General features: G+C 40.7%; 1 protein-coding gene across 9 annotated transcripts in view; it reads left to right on the plus strand.

Moving 5' to 3' along the window:
- CAGE1 (cancer antigen 1) overlaps window positions 1-13,607 on the plus strand; it is a 35,187-nt gene that overhangs the window by 12,164 nt on the left and 9,416 nt on the right. For 7 of the 9 annotated variants that reach the window (XM_089776386.1, XM_089776391.1, XM_089776387.1 and 4 more), the window contains 7 exons: window positions 153-275; window positions 1,496-1,645; window positions 8,528-8,638; window positions 10,555-10,635; window positions 12,246-12,353; window positions 12,793-12,897; window positions 13,350-13,420. In XM_089776386.1, coding sequence (XP_089632512.1) covers window positions 153-275; window positions 1,496-1,645; window positions 8,528-8,638; window positions 10,555-10,635; window positions 12,246-12,353; window positions 12,793-12,897; window positions 13,350-13,420 — 749 coding nt within the window. The remainder of the gene's footprint in view (window positions 1-152; window positions 276-1,495; window positions 1,646-8,527; window positions 8,639-10,554; window positions 10,636-12,245; window positions 12,354-12,792; window positions 12,898-13,349; window positions 13,421-13,607) is intronic. The other 2 variants (XM_089776390.1, XM_089776392.1) reach the window with 2 other exon arrangements.

Consider the following 13,607-nt stretch of genomic DNA (forward strand, 5'->3'; position numbering starts at 1 on the left):
TGGTCCCCTAACAAGTAGTATTGTTCTATCTTTTCTTTTCTTTTCTCAGTGAAAGGTAGGAGTATAGGTCTGAGTAAATGAGTCTTTGCATTGAGCAGAGATGTAAGCAGCATATGAGGATTTCTTCTTTAATTCTGCTGTCTTCATGCTAGGAGCAGATGCAATATCAAATGATCCAGACACTCCGACATAAAATTGGCATACAGAAGGAAGAACTAAGGAAGAAAGAAGAAGAAATAGAGTGGAAAATGCACATTCTGGGGAGATTTCTTCTGGTATGTTGGGACATGTGCCGTCCTTTCTAAGAAGAATGTTTTATCATAGCAATAGCATTTCTTTCTTTCATGTCATTTAATTTCAGTTATGCTTTCATGTATACAGATGATATTCCTTACTTATTCAAAACGCCAATTGATTCCGATGCGGATTCTGACTAAGAAGTACAAGAACAGGACTTAGTACTAAGACTTCTAGCTGAAAAAAGCATTTAAGCATGTGCTTATCTTTAAGTATATGGAACTATGCCAACAGTTCAAAGATAGGCCTATGTTTACATGGTTTGCTGGATTGGGATCTAAGCTGGGAAATATGTCTAATACAGTGGCTCTCACAAACATTTGAGTGAATAGAATTAAGATACATTTTACCATTTGTAATTTGGAGTGTACAGTAAATTAAAAGTGGGAAAATAAGTGTGTCCACATCCATCTCCCATCTCCACATGAAGCAGAAGAAAGAATGGAATGTGCACACCAAATATATTCCAACAAATTATGTCAGAAGGAGGGAGATTCAGCTACAGAAACCTGTGTACAGATTTTGGCATGACTAGGTCACCCTCCTCCTACCTTCTCCCACCCCTTGGGATTTCCCTGCAGTATCTCATGCAGATTCCAGCTCTGTGCTGTCAAACTCTCAGAGGTCCAGATCTAGGCACAAGTGGGGAGCTAACAGGAGCAGTTACTAGGTGAATCAGGGAGAAATAGGAATACTGAGGAACCTCTGGACTTTTGCATGAATGTTTCACCTTTCTGTTGCTGTGTGAATCCAGCAGAGTGGCCCTACAGATCTCCTGATGTATCTTGAGTAGGAGAGACACACTGCCTGTTCTGTGGAGACTGAAAGCTCCCTTTCCCTAAGGTTCCCCAACATATATAGTGTGCCAGGTATTTTCCAAATAAAGAAGGCACAGTCCCTTCCCTGGGAGGTATTTATGGTAAATAGGAATATGCTCCAAAAGGTCATATGGGAGATCTGTGTCAGAACCTGAAGTATTCAAAGCATTATTGTAAAATCTAAGAAGACGGAATCATGTACTCATGTTCAGCTCCCAGATTTCACTCTGAAGTTTATCTTATAAATGATAAGTACTGGTGAGAATCCTATGTTGCATGTAGCTTTTCTTTGATAACACTAGTTATGCATACTATTTGCATTTTCATATGGGAAGCAGCCTTTGTCCAGTAATCTGACAGACCCCAATGTGTCCATACAGGATATGAAGTCAATGCATTCTGATTTAACCCAGAAAAACCTCCATAGTGAAGAAGACCATTTCAGTTCTCCATATGTGCAGAGAGCATCTCAGCTTCTATCTAAAATTCGCAGCCTTCTGGCTCTTACAGAGGGACTTCTTACCTGCCAGGTAATACACAACAGCCCTATCTACACAGGTGTTAGGCACTGATTTCAGATCAATTCGGAGCTACTCATCTGGTATTCGCTCTTGCTGTATTTTTCCAATCATTTAAAATAAACAAATTTCAGATTTGTCTTGAAAACAAACAAAAACCCCTATTATTTTAACTCCACGCTACAACTATAATCAACCAGAGTTATGTGGCTAAGCTCTCATTCACCTGATAAGTTGGTAGTGCTAGCTTGGAAGTGATGCTAGGTTGATGGCTTCAAAACAATATTTTCTGTCCATGTATGGAAGGGCAAGAAAAAGAAGGAAAAAAGATGGAGATGTTCCTGAAATACAAGCATTGCTTACCTTGTCAAAATCTCACTCAGACTACTCCCTTCCACTGACAAACAGGAAATCCATCCAACATAGGTAGTGAGCAAAGTCAGCTACCATCTGTTGACTAGTCAGTGGCCTATATGAAATAATTTGGTGGTTTTAATCCAGTTCCAGTGGACAGGTATCTATCACAGAAACTACCTCAGCTCATTGGCACCCTTCATAGTAGTCTGAATGAGCATGGGGTTTGAATTACTGTCTCATTCCTAGAGGTGGTTTCTCCAGAGCATGTGTAGGGGATGCTGTCAGGATACATGCACTGCTGCTGCCTGTATTCTGCTTTATTTATACTGTACATACAGAGAAGTCATTGTTATTCAGGATGGTCAAGTCAGACACAGGCAAGCCAACAGACTCACAGGGCCCCTGGATCTTGTCCAAGGGGGTGGGGGTGGGTAGGCTTCACGCTCCAGGAAGAGGCAGGGTGTTGGGCAGGAGGGGCCGGGCAGGGCAGCCGGCCCTCAGAACCACCTGAAACGCACTGCCCACCCGGAACTCACTGCCCACCCCTCTGCGTGCCATCCAGAGTGTGCCAATGGAGGCTGTGCAGTATGCTGTGCAGTGCTCTGGAAGCAGGCGCCTGAGACTCTGGCCACTAACGTGTCTGCAGTAGCAGTGGTAGCAGCCAACAGCACCGTACCCTTTAAATGGCTGATCCTTGGGGCAGTTGCTCCCTTTGCCTCCCCTGCCAGCAGGCCGAGTCAGACAGCACTTTTCATGAGCATTAAATTCACATACACACTCACACTCACACACTCGCTAAAAGAAAAATAATTGTGACTGCGATGAATGAAAAAAATCTAATTATTGCCCTCTTCTTATCTGTAAGCCTCACGGTCATAACGACAATTGGGACGTTTTTGCTAACACTAGTTCAGTTCCACCAGCATAATGGTGCTGAGAGCCAGTGTGAGACTGGGCTCCACGCTGCTGCCAGCATTTTAAGCGCTGTGCCAGTTAGACCAAATGCATGTGTGTCTAAGATCTGCTGCTTAAGAAAGGCTGCTGGTGAGCATATATTAATACTTTCAGTGTTGCTAACACTGGTGGAGCTGAAATAGGGATAACAATAAGTTCAAATTTTTGAGCGATGTTCCTGGTGTATGCCATACCTACCTGCACAGTATTCTTGGTTTAGCCACACAAAAGTCATGCTTGCATGAGTAACAGGCATCAGATCAGGGAAGGATTATTTTCTGTTGTTACTTCTGGCTCCCTTAATTTAATTCCCAGTGTCCTCCACTTCTGGAACAGCTGGCTAGTTCCTGCCATTAAGAGTGGGGCTCTAGATATCCATGTGACTCCTCAGCAATTATAAGAATGTTGTTTCTTGATAGATATTTTCTACTGGAAATAGAAGAATGTGTCAGACATAACAGTGTGGGAAATGTAGGGCCAAATTCTCTAACCCTCTTCAGCCCACTTATGCCATGTGAGAACACTCAGAGGTCAAAAAGGGATCTCAGATGAAAATTCCTCCAGCTGGAGTAGAACTAGGATGACTGGCTGCTACTCTCCTCCATGGCTTGGCAGAGAAGGTGTATTGGAGGTGTGACCAAAGTTCTACTATGCTCTGGCTTGTCTTGGCTGGAAGTTGTTTACAAATGGTACATTTAAACAGCACTAAAAAAAAATGGCATCAAGTCTCAGAGCCTGGGTCAAAAGTTTGCAGTGTGTATAGACATTTGAGCTTGGGCTTAGGTTAAGTGAGGAGACTCACCCCCGCACAGGGTCTCAGAGTCAGGCTCCGGCCTGAGCCCAGACATCTACACTGCAGTTTTTAGTCAGCTGACCCGTGCCAACTGCAGACATACTCTTTGGGACAAACTGGCATTGTTAAGAGCAGTGTTTATCAACCGTTTTTATAAAGCACCCTTTTTAAAAAAATAATTATAAGTACCCCCGGTACCTACAGTTTTCAGACGCACAACATTTTTTCTACCATTGCAACACATTTGTTTAAACAACTTAATCGTAGCCAGGCGGGCAATGAAATATTTGGGTGTAAAAAGTACAAAAATAATAAAGCGCTGAAACTTAAAACAAAAATCAGTTTTCTCCAAATTTCAATTGTGTTGACGTCCCCCCAGACTTCTCTCGAGTACTCCTAAGGGTACTCGTATCACTGATTGAGAAACACTGGTTTACAACAGTGTTTTTCTGCCTTTTTTTGTGCTGATGGCTATCTTTGGATTTTTAAAAAAGTGACTCCCTCCCTTAATCTCAGGCTATAGCCCTAAACCTTAGGGCTTGGGCTTGGATTTGAGCTGTGGGCAGCAGAGCTCGGGCATATTACTTAACTTCACAGGGCTCCTTGTGGCATGGAGCTCTAGGCAGTCACCCTGCCTGCTTGCCCTAACACCAGCCCTGCATCTGCAAGCCTCCTAACCTGTCCCAGGACACACAGATTCCTAACACTTATCAGGATGCTGTAAACTACATCAGGGGCTAGGACTGGGACACAGCCAGACTGACCGTCAGGGAGCTGCAGATTGGCTCACTTACGTCATCCTTGCTGTACTTTGCATTGACCAGATGCAGCAGAGACACTGGTCTGTAGTACAGAAAATGCTGACTTCACTAAGGAATTGTGTAAAATTACACATACTGGCAGAATTTACAATAAATAACAAATGGACTTGTTGGAATGGGATGAAAATTCTCCACGGGGTCCAAGGATGGTTCTCTCTTGAATCCCTCGGAAAGGTGACTATTTCATTTTGCAAATAGAAATTTCTGAATATTGTTTTCTTTTGCCATTTTAACGGTTTATAGCTGTGGAAATGAGAAAAGGTCTTGCCAGTACACAAATGGATGTGGGAAGTTTCACAGCGTGCCAAGAACTGTGGTGAAACTTAGCCCCTTTGAAATCTCTCAGATTTCATCCCTCCTCTATAGACTGTGAAATAACAACACCTTTCAAATACTTGGATTCCTTCCCTAGATGCAATGGTGTAAAATAGCTTATTCCTTCCATTGTCCTTCCTAAGGCTCCAATCCTTCATTGAGCAACATGTGGGCAGAACCCACAGAGATCAAGGTGGGTGCAGGCATTCACCCATACAATTCACATTGCAAGAGCAGAACCTATGCGTGTAAAAGTGGGGCTTGCCTACATGGCTATTTAACGTGCAGAAAGTTAGAGTGTGATTCACATTGGCCTGCTGTGCATTAACTTGCTAAATGGACTCTGCTACCACACACTCCAAGTTTGTATGTTGACATACTCCATTTGAATCTTACTAGAGATAGCAGAAGTCTGTACGACATTCCTTGGGATAAACTTTTTAAGAACATAAGAACGGCCATACTGGGTCAGACTAATGATCCATCTAGCCTAATATCTTGTCTTCTGACAGTAGCCAATGCCAGATGCCCCAAAGGGAGTGAATAGAAACAGGCAATTATCAAGTGATCCCTCTCCTCTCATCCATTTCCAGCCCCTGACAAACAAAAGCTAGGGACACCATTCCTACCCATCCAGGTTAATAAGTACTGATGGACCTAATCTCCATGGATGTATCTAGTTCTTTTTTGAACCCTGTTAAAGTCCTGGTCTTCATAACATCCTCTGGCAAGGAGTTCCACAGGTTGACTGTATGCTGTATGAAGAAAAACTTCCTTTTGTTCGTTTTAAACCTGCTACCTATTAATTTCATTTGGTAATCTCTAGTTCTTATGTTATGGGAACAAGTAAATAACTTTTCCTTATTCACTTTCTCCATACCAGTCATGATTTATAGACCTCTATCATATCCCCCCTTAGACTCCTCTTTTCTAAACTGAAAAGTCCAAGTCTTTATAATCTCTCTAAAGATGGGACCCGCTCCAAACCCCTAATCATTTTTTTTACCCTTTTCTGAACCTTTTCCAATGCCAATATATCTTTTTTGAGATGAGGTTACCACATCGGTACACAGTATTCAAGATATGGGCATACCATGGAATTATATAGAGTCGTTTCAGTAATTTTCTTCTTTCAGTATCATAGGGAGAGTTTAGAAGTCTTGAGTCTTCCCTCTCATCCAGGACCTGACTCAGTGTCCATTTGAGTCAATGGGAAACAGGCTAATAATGATTAACAATACAGTATGTTGCATGTTCAGGAAATGGAGCACTAGCCTATTTTATCCAAACAATACTGAAGACTTTAAAGTTGTATGGCCTGCTTTCATGGCAGAAGAGCTACAAGCCCCATGGAAAAAGAGAAGAGAGAAAAATAGACAAATGGACAATTTAAAACTGATATTGAACTCACTTTATTTCAGTGTTTGAAAAAGAATAAATAACATGTGAAACCCAAGAGTCGATGGAATGATGAATTCTTCCTCAGTTGTATGGCTGCTTCATGATGTACAACAACATTACTAGCAATTCCTAGATGGGATATGTTTGTTATTTAATCATTTAATTTTTTAATAGGTCTATATTTTTTTTTTATATTTTGAGTTTTTATTTAAGCCCTTTTTTACAAATTCAGAGCAGAACAAAGGACAACTTTGAAAGTGGAGTCAAATCCTGCAAAACTGGACTGGGATTCAGGAGATCTATATGACATTGGTCAAGTCACTGAGTCCTGATCCTTCAACCAATTGCATGTAGTGGCAGTTGTGAGCTCATGTAGTACCTCCCTGAAGAGCCTGGCATTGGAATACTGCTGCAACCACACATAATGGCTACGTCTACACTGGCCCCTTTTCCGGAAGGGGCATGTAAATTTCATGAGTCGTAGTAGGGAAATGCGCGGGGGATTTAAATATCCCCCGCGGCATTTAAATAAAAATGTCCGCTGCTTTTTTCCGGCTTTTAAAAAAGCCGGAAAAGAGCATCTACACTGGCCCCGATCCTCCGGAAAAAAGTGCCCTTCAAAGTAGGAATAAGATCCTCCGGAAAAGGGCACTTTTTCCGGAGGATCGGGGCCAGTGTAGATGCTCTTTTCCGGCTTTTTTAAAAGCCGGAAAAAAGCGGCGGACATTTTTATTTAAATGCCGCGGAGGATATTTAAATCCCCCGCGCATTTCCCTACTACGACTCATGAAATTTACATGCCCCTTCCGGAAAAGGGGCCAGTGTAGACGAGCCCAATTAGTTGCAAGGCCAGGTCTTTACTCTCTGTATGCCTCAGTTCCCATCTATCAAATGGGAAAAGTATTCCATTTCCCCATCCCTTCGATTGTCTTGTGCAATTGGATGGAAAGCTTTTTCATAGAATTATAGAATACTAGAACTGGAAGTGACCTTGAGAGGTCACCAAGTCCAGTCCCCTGCCCTCTTGGCAGAACCAAGCACCATCTAGATCATCCCTGATAAATGTCTATTTAACTTGCTCTTCAATATCTCCAGACATGGAGATTCCATAACCTCCCTAGGCAATTTATTCCACTATTTAACCACCCTGACAGTTAGGAAGTTTTTCCTAATGTCCAACCTAAATCTCCCTTGCTGCAGTATGAGCCCATTGTTTCTTGTTCTAACATCAGAGGTAAAGGAGAACAATTTTTCTCCCTCCTTCTTGAAACACCCATTTAGGTATTTTAAAACTCCTATCATGCTATTTTTGAGACAGTGAATATGTCTTGCTAAGTATATGTACCTTGGCTTGCATGGTGGGCATGTAGTTATTATTGTAATAAAAATAAATAATGCACACATAAAATTTCAAAGGAGAATGACTCCCACTTTGACTTCAAGCCTACCCTTCAATTTTAATCACACCCAAATACTTGTGAAGTCTTTAGGAGGGAGAGAGAATTATTGTTGTTCCCCTTAATTCATTCTTTCCATCATTTATGTATTTCTTATTCCAACTGTCCACTAGGAATTTTTATAACAGATGAGGTAACACTGAAGTAATTATATATAATAAACTGAATCTCCCACCACTGGCATGGTTATGTTTTCCCATCACAGTAATCCTAACTAACCTCCTGCCTTTCAAGCCATGTTTCCCAAACAGGAAGAAAAAAAAGATGGTCCTTTATAGCATGCCTGGAACTTTCACAAGTTTGTGCTCTGATAAACCAAGGGAGAAAGTGAGTTTTGCAGTCACAGCTCCCTCATGGAACTCATGCAGTCAGCAGGCCCTTCCTGTTGAAGTCAGGGATCTCTAGCTACAAAAACTTCTGCTGATCATAGCTGAGGTTGTGCTTCAACAGGAGGGGGCTCGAAACCATTTTGGGTATTATAAGTTAAAACAGACACCTTACATTCCACCTGGAAACTAACGATCAGTCAGTGCAGATCACAAGATATTGCTGTTACATAGTTAAAACCATGGGTGGACTTCCAGCTAAGGACCTCTAGATGTGGTTCCCTCCAAAATCAATCAGAACTATCTCTGGATATGTCACTGAACAGCAATATTAATATTCCAGCACTATCTGACCTAGGGAACAAGTTCAGAAACTGATAGTTCTGAACAGACCTCAAGCAGACCTGGTAAATATCTTTAGTCTGACTCTTTAAACATTGTTAATTCTGTCCTATTGTTGCGCTTACTAGGACATGGATAGTCATTCTGCCATTGAATATTCCAAGAAGAATCAAACAATTACTGAGCTAAGAGAAAAAATGAAGAACATCACCCTTAAAAAGAACACATTGGAGAAAGAGGTAGATCTTTCCTAATTCTTGATGAAGGTAGAAGTGAGGCTCCTGGCCAATCCAGGCTGTCCCAAGAAGAAAGAGAGATTCCACAAAATAACAACACAGCATTAGGTGATGTCTTCTATGGGAATGACTATGAAAATTATTTCTGAGATTCAAACTGTCCTCATCAGGGTCTAAATCTCTGTTTGGTCCCTGATGAAAAAGGTGCTAATTTCAAAAGCTTATCCATTTAATTCTGAATTATTCCAATAAGAGGCATTACCTATAATGTCATATATAAATTAATGCAGATTGCCTATCTCCTAGAACTGGAAGGGACCTTGAAAGGTCATTGAGTCTAGTCCCCTGCCTTCACAGCAGAACCAAGTACCATTCCTGACAAATTTTTGCCCCAAATAGCCTCCACAAGGATAAAACTCACAGCCCTAGGTTTAGCAGGCCAATGCTCAAATCACTGAGCTATCCCTCCCCCCTCATTTTTTATAATTATAATTCCTGCTGAGATATGTTTCCAAATTTCTGGGGCACATTCAGTAAAATAATGCCCTCTGGCTGTAGGTCTGGGTATTATATCTCTCTGTTAATCACCTTTTAAATTAGTAAGAGGATTCTACTGGAAGGTATTTCAAAACTCCAATCAAAATATTTTATACAGTAGAATCCATTTTCTCAGCAACCTGACAAATGGTTGGCTACTGAAGACTGCCAAGAGCAACTCAAGCAATGCATTTCATTTACTCTAAAGAAAGGGGGCAAATGGCAAATTCCTTGCCCTATATTACTATGTGTACCAATACTGTGTGCAGTGTCCATATGTTCTGTATTGATCCACTAGGAGGAGCTAGAACCACGCCCTTTGTGGTGAAACATTCAAGGTCCATTGTCAGTAATGTGGATGGGGAACTGACAAATGATGCACTGATGCATTTACAAATCCTGCTATCCTACCTTGTGCTGCACAGTGGTGGAACTTACTCATATATGTTTCTAAATGGTATCATATTGCTCTGCCATTTAACCTTGAATGGGGTTGGCTAAACTGACTTATCTTGGGAACCTGGCTTCTGATTCCCCCATTTCATTCTGGATACCACCTTATAAATATTTTTTTTATCAAAATACTATTTTACAGACTGAAAATGCCCTTGTATTGATACCAACTATTGCTAGATGACAGTGCAGCAGGAACTCAATTTCTTTAAATGGAATGTCAGTTGCTGCGCTCTATTACTGCTATAAAACACCCATTAATGCACCCTGGTTTGGTGTTCTGTCTGAAGAAAAGAAAGGAAGATGGATATGAACATCAAAATAAATTTAAAAATTAAGGAAGAGCTCTCTAGCCAGCTCCAGAGGAGAGGTGGGTTCCAGAAGCATTCCCCACTTGTGCATCCTATGCAGAGGCTGAACAGAATTATAGTCCTTGAGCTCTTCTGATTGCTAGGACTGTTTCCTACTAGTGTCCCAATACGTAGTTGCTGCCTCCAAAAGGGGCAAAGATGGGGACTTAGGCATGCTTGATCCCTAAGGCCCATATCCTGCAATTGTCTCCATGCAGCTGCTCCCCAAGATAAGTGCATGGACTGGGGCATAAAATAGGAAGTGATAAAAACTGTTGAATGAAAACAAGGATGGGCATGATACAAAAATCTGAACAAAATAAATGGTATATATTTGATAGCTGTGCTTCCTTCTGTGGATACTAAAGTGATATAAATAATGTACTACACTCAGGCTCTGTGCATCATTTATAAGGCTGTATTTTGTTGTTGTTGTTGTTGTTGTTGTACAGAGTCTCTCCACTCAGAATTTGCTTGCATGATTGATAGTTTTTTCTAAGATGTTTGTGCTACAAATGAATGATACTTGAGTGGCAGAAGTTCTCTCTCACATATAATTTAATCACAGTAAATATTTAGTTACAGAAACACAGGGAAAGCATATCAGCCATGAGAGAGTTAATTATTAATGAGAAAGCTTCCCAAGATCAAGCAACTGAGGTGAGTGTGACCTGATCAATAATTACAGAAATTAGAGAGAGTACGTTGGATCTTTTTTGTCTGAATTAATATAATACACAGTGATATTAAACTAGAACATTATTTAGTTCCCTTGGAGCAAATTGTCTCACATTGTGGGTGTATCTAGAGAGCAATTGCCATTTAAGCTGTTGAATCCAAACTGGCTTTCATTTAACTGGCTCAGATCCCGTTGCAGTGAAGCTGCAAGTAGTACAGGCTGTATAAACCCACCAGGGATCCTGGATTATTACTTTAAGGGCTAGACTATGCTAAGCATGCACAGCTGCAGTTTTGCTACTCCAGGAGCCGAGCTAGCTAAATTAAAGTTAGCTCAAGAAAGACAGTATAAACTACACTTGCTGTGGTTGTACTTAGGCATACACTTTGTATGGAGCCTAACACAATAGGGTCTCAATCCTGATTAGGGTCCCGAATGCTAAACAGAATACACAATTACTAACAGCATAAAAAAAATCCAAGATGTTGCCAGCTATGCACCTCCTGCTGTGTCCCTGCTGAGGACTGATATGCAGGGAACTTCAGGAAAGAAGTTCCAGTGCATAGGTACAACTGTGCTTAGACGCACTGCGCTACATTCAAACTGTCTAATGAAGTCACACTGCTCTGTTGCAGGGCAAGACGGTGCTAGCAATGCTACCCCATTCATTAACACAGTGACTTATTTACCTAGTATAAAAAAAGTCCTCCTGTTTCACTCTCTCTCTCCCTTTCTAAGTTTCACGTCTTACCTGTCTAAGAGCTGTTATATTTTTATTGACTGTCAAGAAGACAAAATGTAAGTAGGTCCAGGTTCAGAATGGGATCTGTTTACTTCCCAGAACCCATACTCCATTGCCAAATGTGTCGCCTCTCCCAGATGGCTATGGTCCCATTGGGGATTTCCTGAAGGAGTCAAATTTTGGTCATTCGCTCTCCACTCCCAGTCCCAACATGTCCCAGGTAGCGGGGCCTACAGGAAAGGCAACCTAGAGCCCTGTCTGACATCTGTGTGCCACCTGGGGATAGCCGGTGCTTGGGAAATTCCTCTAATGGAAATTATAGTGAGCCTCAGCTTCCTTTACCCTACCTGAGAGTCACAAAAGGAGTGGAGTCAGGGAAAGAATCTATGCCATAATCTTTTTATATGTTACACTTCAAAGAATTATATCAGAATGAATAGAGAACAGTCATTTGTACCAAAAATTTCATAGTACGTGATGTAGTCCTTAGGAATATTTAAACATACCAAATAGAGGAGCTGAGTCATTATTGCATTACTCCAGCTTTAGGTAAATGTAACACTTCTAAAATCATAAGAATTACAACATTAAACCTAGATTAACAGGTAGAGAATCAGGCCCAGAGATTATATCCTCCTGATTTTAACAAGCAATTTTTTTAAAAAGAGTGTGTTGGAAACCTCAAAAACCAAACTAATCTTTGGTTGATTAAGTAATTTGGATAGTGTTATTTAAAATAGAGTAATTACATTATGGAACTTGACATCTATTATTATTCAGAAAGGAAACAAGTCTAATGACTAATATTGGATTTGACCCAATTTTCCTTAATGCCATATTTATCTATAGGATGCAGGTGCAAATCAAGAGGAAACTGGGAGTGGCACAAAACTTTTAGATTTGCTGAGAACAAAATTGGGTGAATACCATAAGCAAAGTGATGACCTCCATTTCCAGGTGAGGAAATAGGTATTTGACAGAATAAGGCCTTGGAAGTTATTTTTGTTGGAAATCAGTGTACAATACAGCTTTCTTTTTCCCTTCTTAATGTCTGGTGAACCTTACATATTCCTATGTATTTATGTACATTCACACACACAAACATGGATTCTGGTGGTGGTAAATTATGGCATTTTCATTTGTAGTGTTTGCCATACTTAAAATATACTAATGATTTATGCCTCACAATTCGCCTATGAAGTCCATATTTTACAGTTTGGGAACGGGGACAAATGACTAATAACTGTTTGTAAGACCCCTATCCTTTTTCAAGAAATCATGGCTCCCATCTATCCTCCACCCTTCCAATCTGAGTGACAGGTCTTTATTTCTGGTGTTTAGCAGGACATGTTTATGACAGCAGTTATTGGTGAAATATTTTTATTGTTTTTCTGAGATCACTAACCTGGAAAACTATCTAGTGCTAAAGGAAGAAGAATGCAAGAGGCTTACTGAAGAAAATGAGACGCTTCAAGGAGATTTGGGTAGCTTGACATGCAAGGTACAAGCATGATTGTACAGCAGAAACTCTTCATGTTAACCTGACACTTTCCAAATATTACTTAAATTGTATGTTTCCCCCCTCTACTAACCTGTTTTATATCAACTGTCTTAGACTTGTGAGCTCTCTGTCAGAGCTCATAAAGTAAGCAGAGTCAGGCCAGGTCAGTACTTGGATGGGAAACCTCTTTGACAGAAAAGCAAGCTATAGTCAAGCTTGAGTGAAATTTAGCATAAGAGCCAAGTCCTGTTTATTTTATTCACATAGTTAGTGGGATTATCTGCATGAGCAAGGCATGTAGGAAATAAATGTGGAATGCTCTGTAGGGCCAGTGGAAGTAACATACAAATGCAGGACTTACGGAGATGAGAATGTATTGCTTTGTGGAAATCTTATTTTGCTGTTATGGGTATTATACAGCAGCTAATCATTTGATGATTTTATTTTAAAAGGTAACATCATATGAGGAAATTATTGAATGTGCTGACCAAAGGCTTGAGATAGCCAGTTCTCAGATATCATAGTAGGTTGCCTGAACTAATTACTTGATTTCCTTTATTTTGCAGAGATGTGTGTGTGTGTTGTGTGAAAGAGAGAGACAGAGACAGAGAGAGAGATTTTCTCTTGCTTCTCTTATGCAAGGAGACAAAGAATAAATAATACTCCTTGATGTGACAGAAGGCTGCATTTTCATGAAATGTGCTAGAAAC

The sequence above is a fragment of the Pelodiscus sinensis genome, chromosome 2 (genome assembly GCF_052426305.1).
Source record: "Pelodiscus sinensis isolate ZL-2025 chromosome 2, ASM5242630v1, whole genome shotgun sequence".
In the NCBI taxonomy this organism is placed as follows: Eukaryota; Metazoa; Chordata; order Testudines; family Trionychidae; genus Pelodiscus; species Pelodiscus sinensis.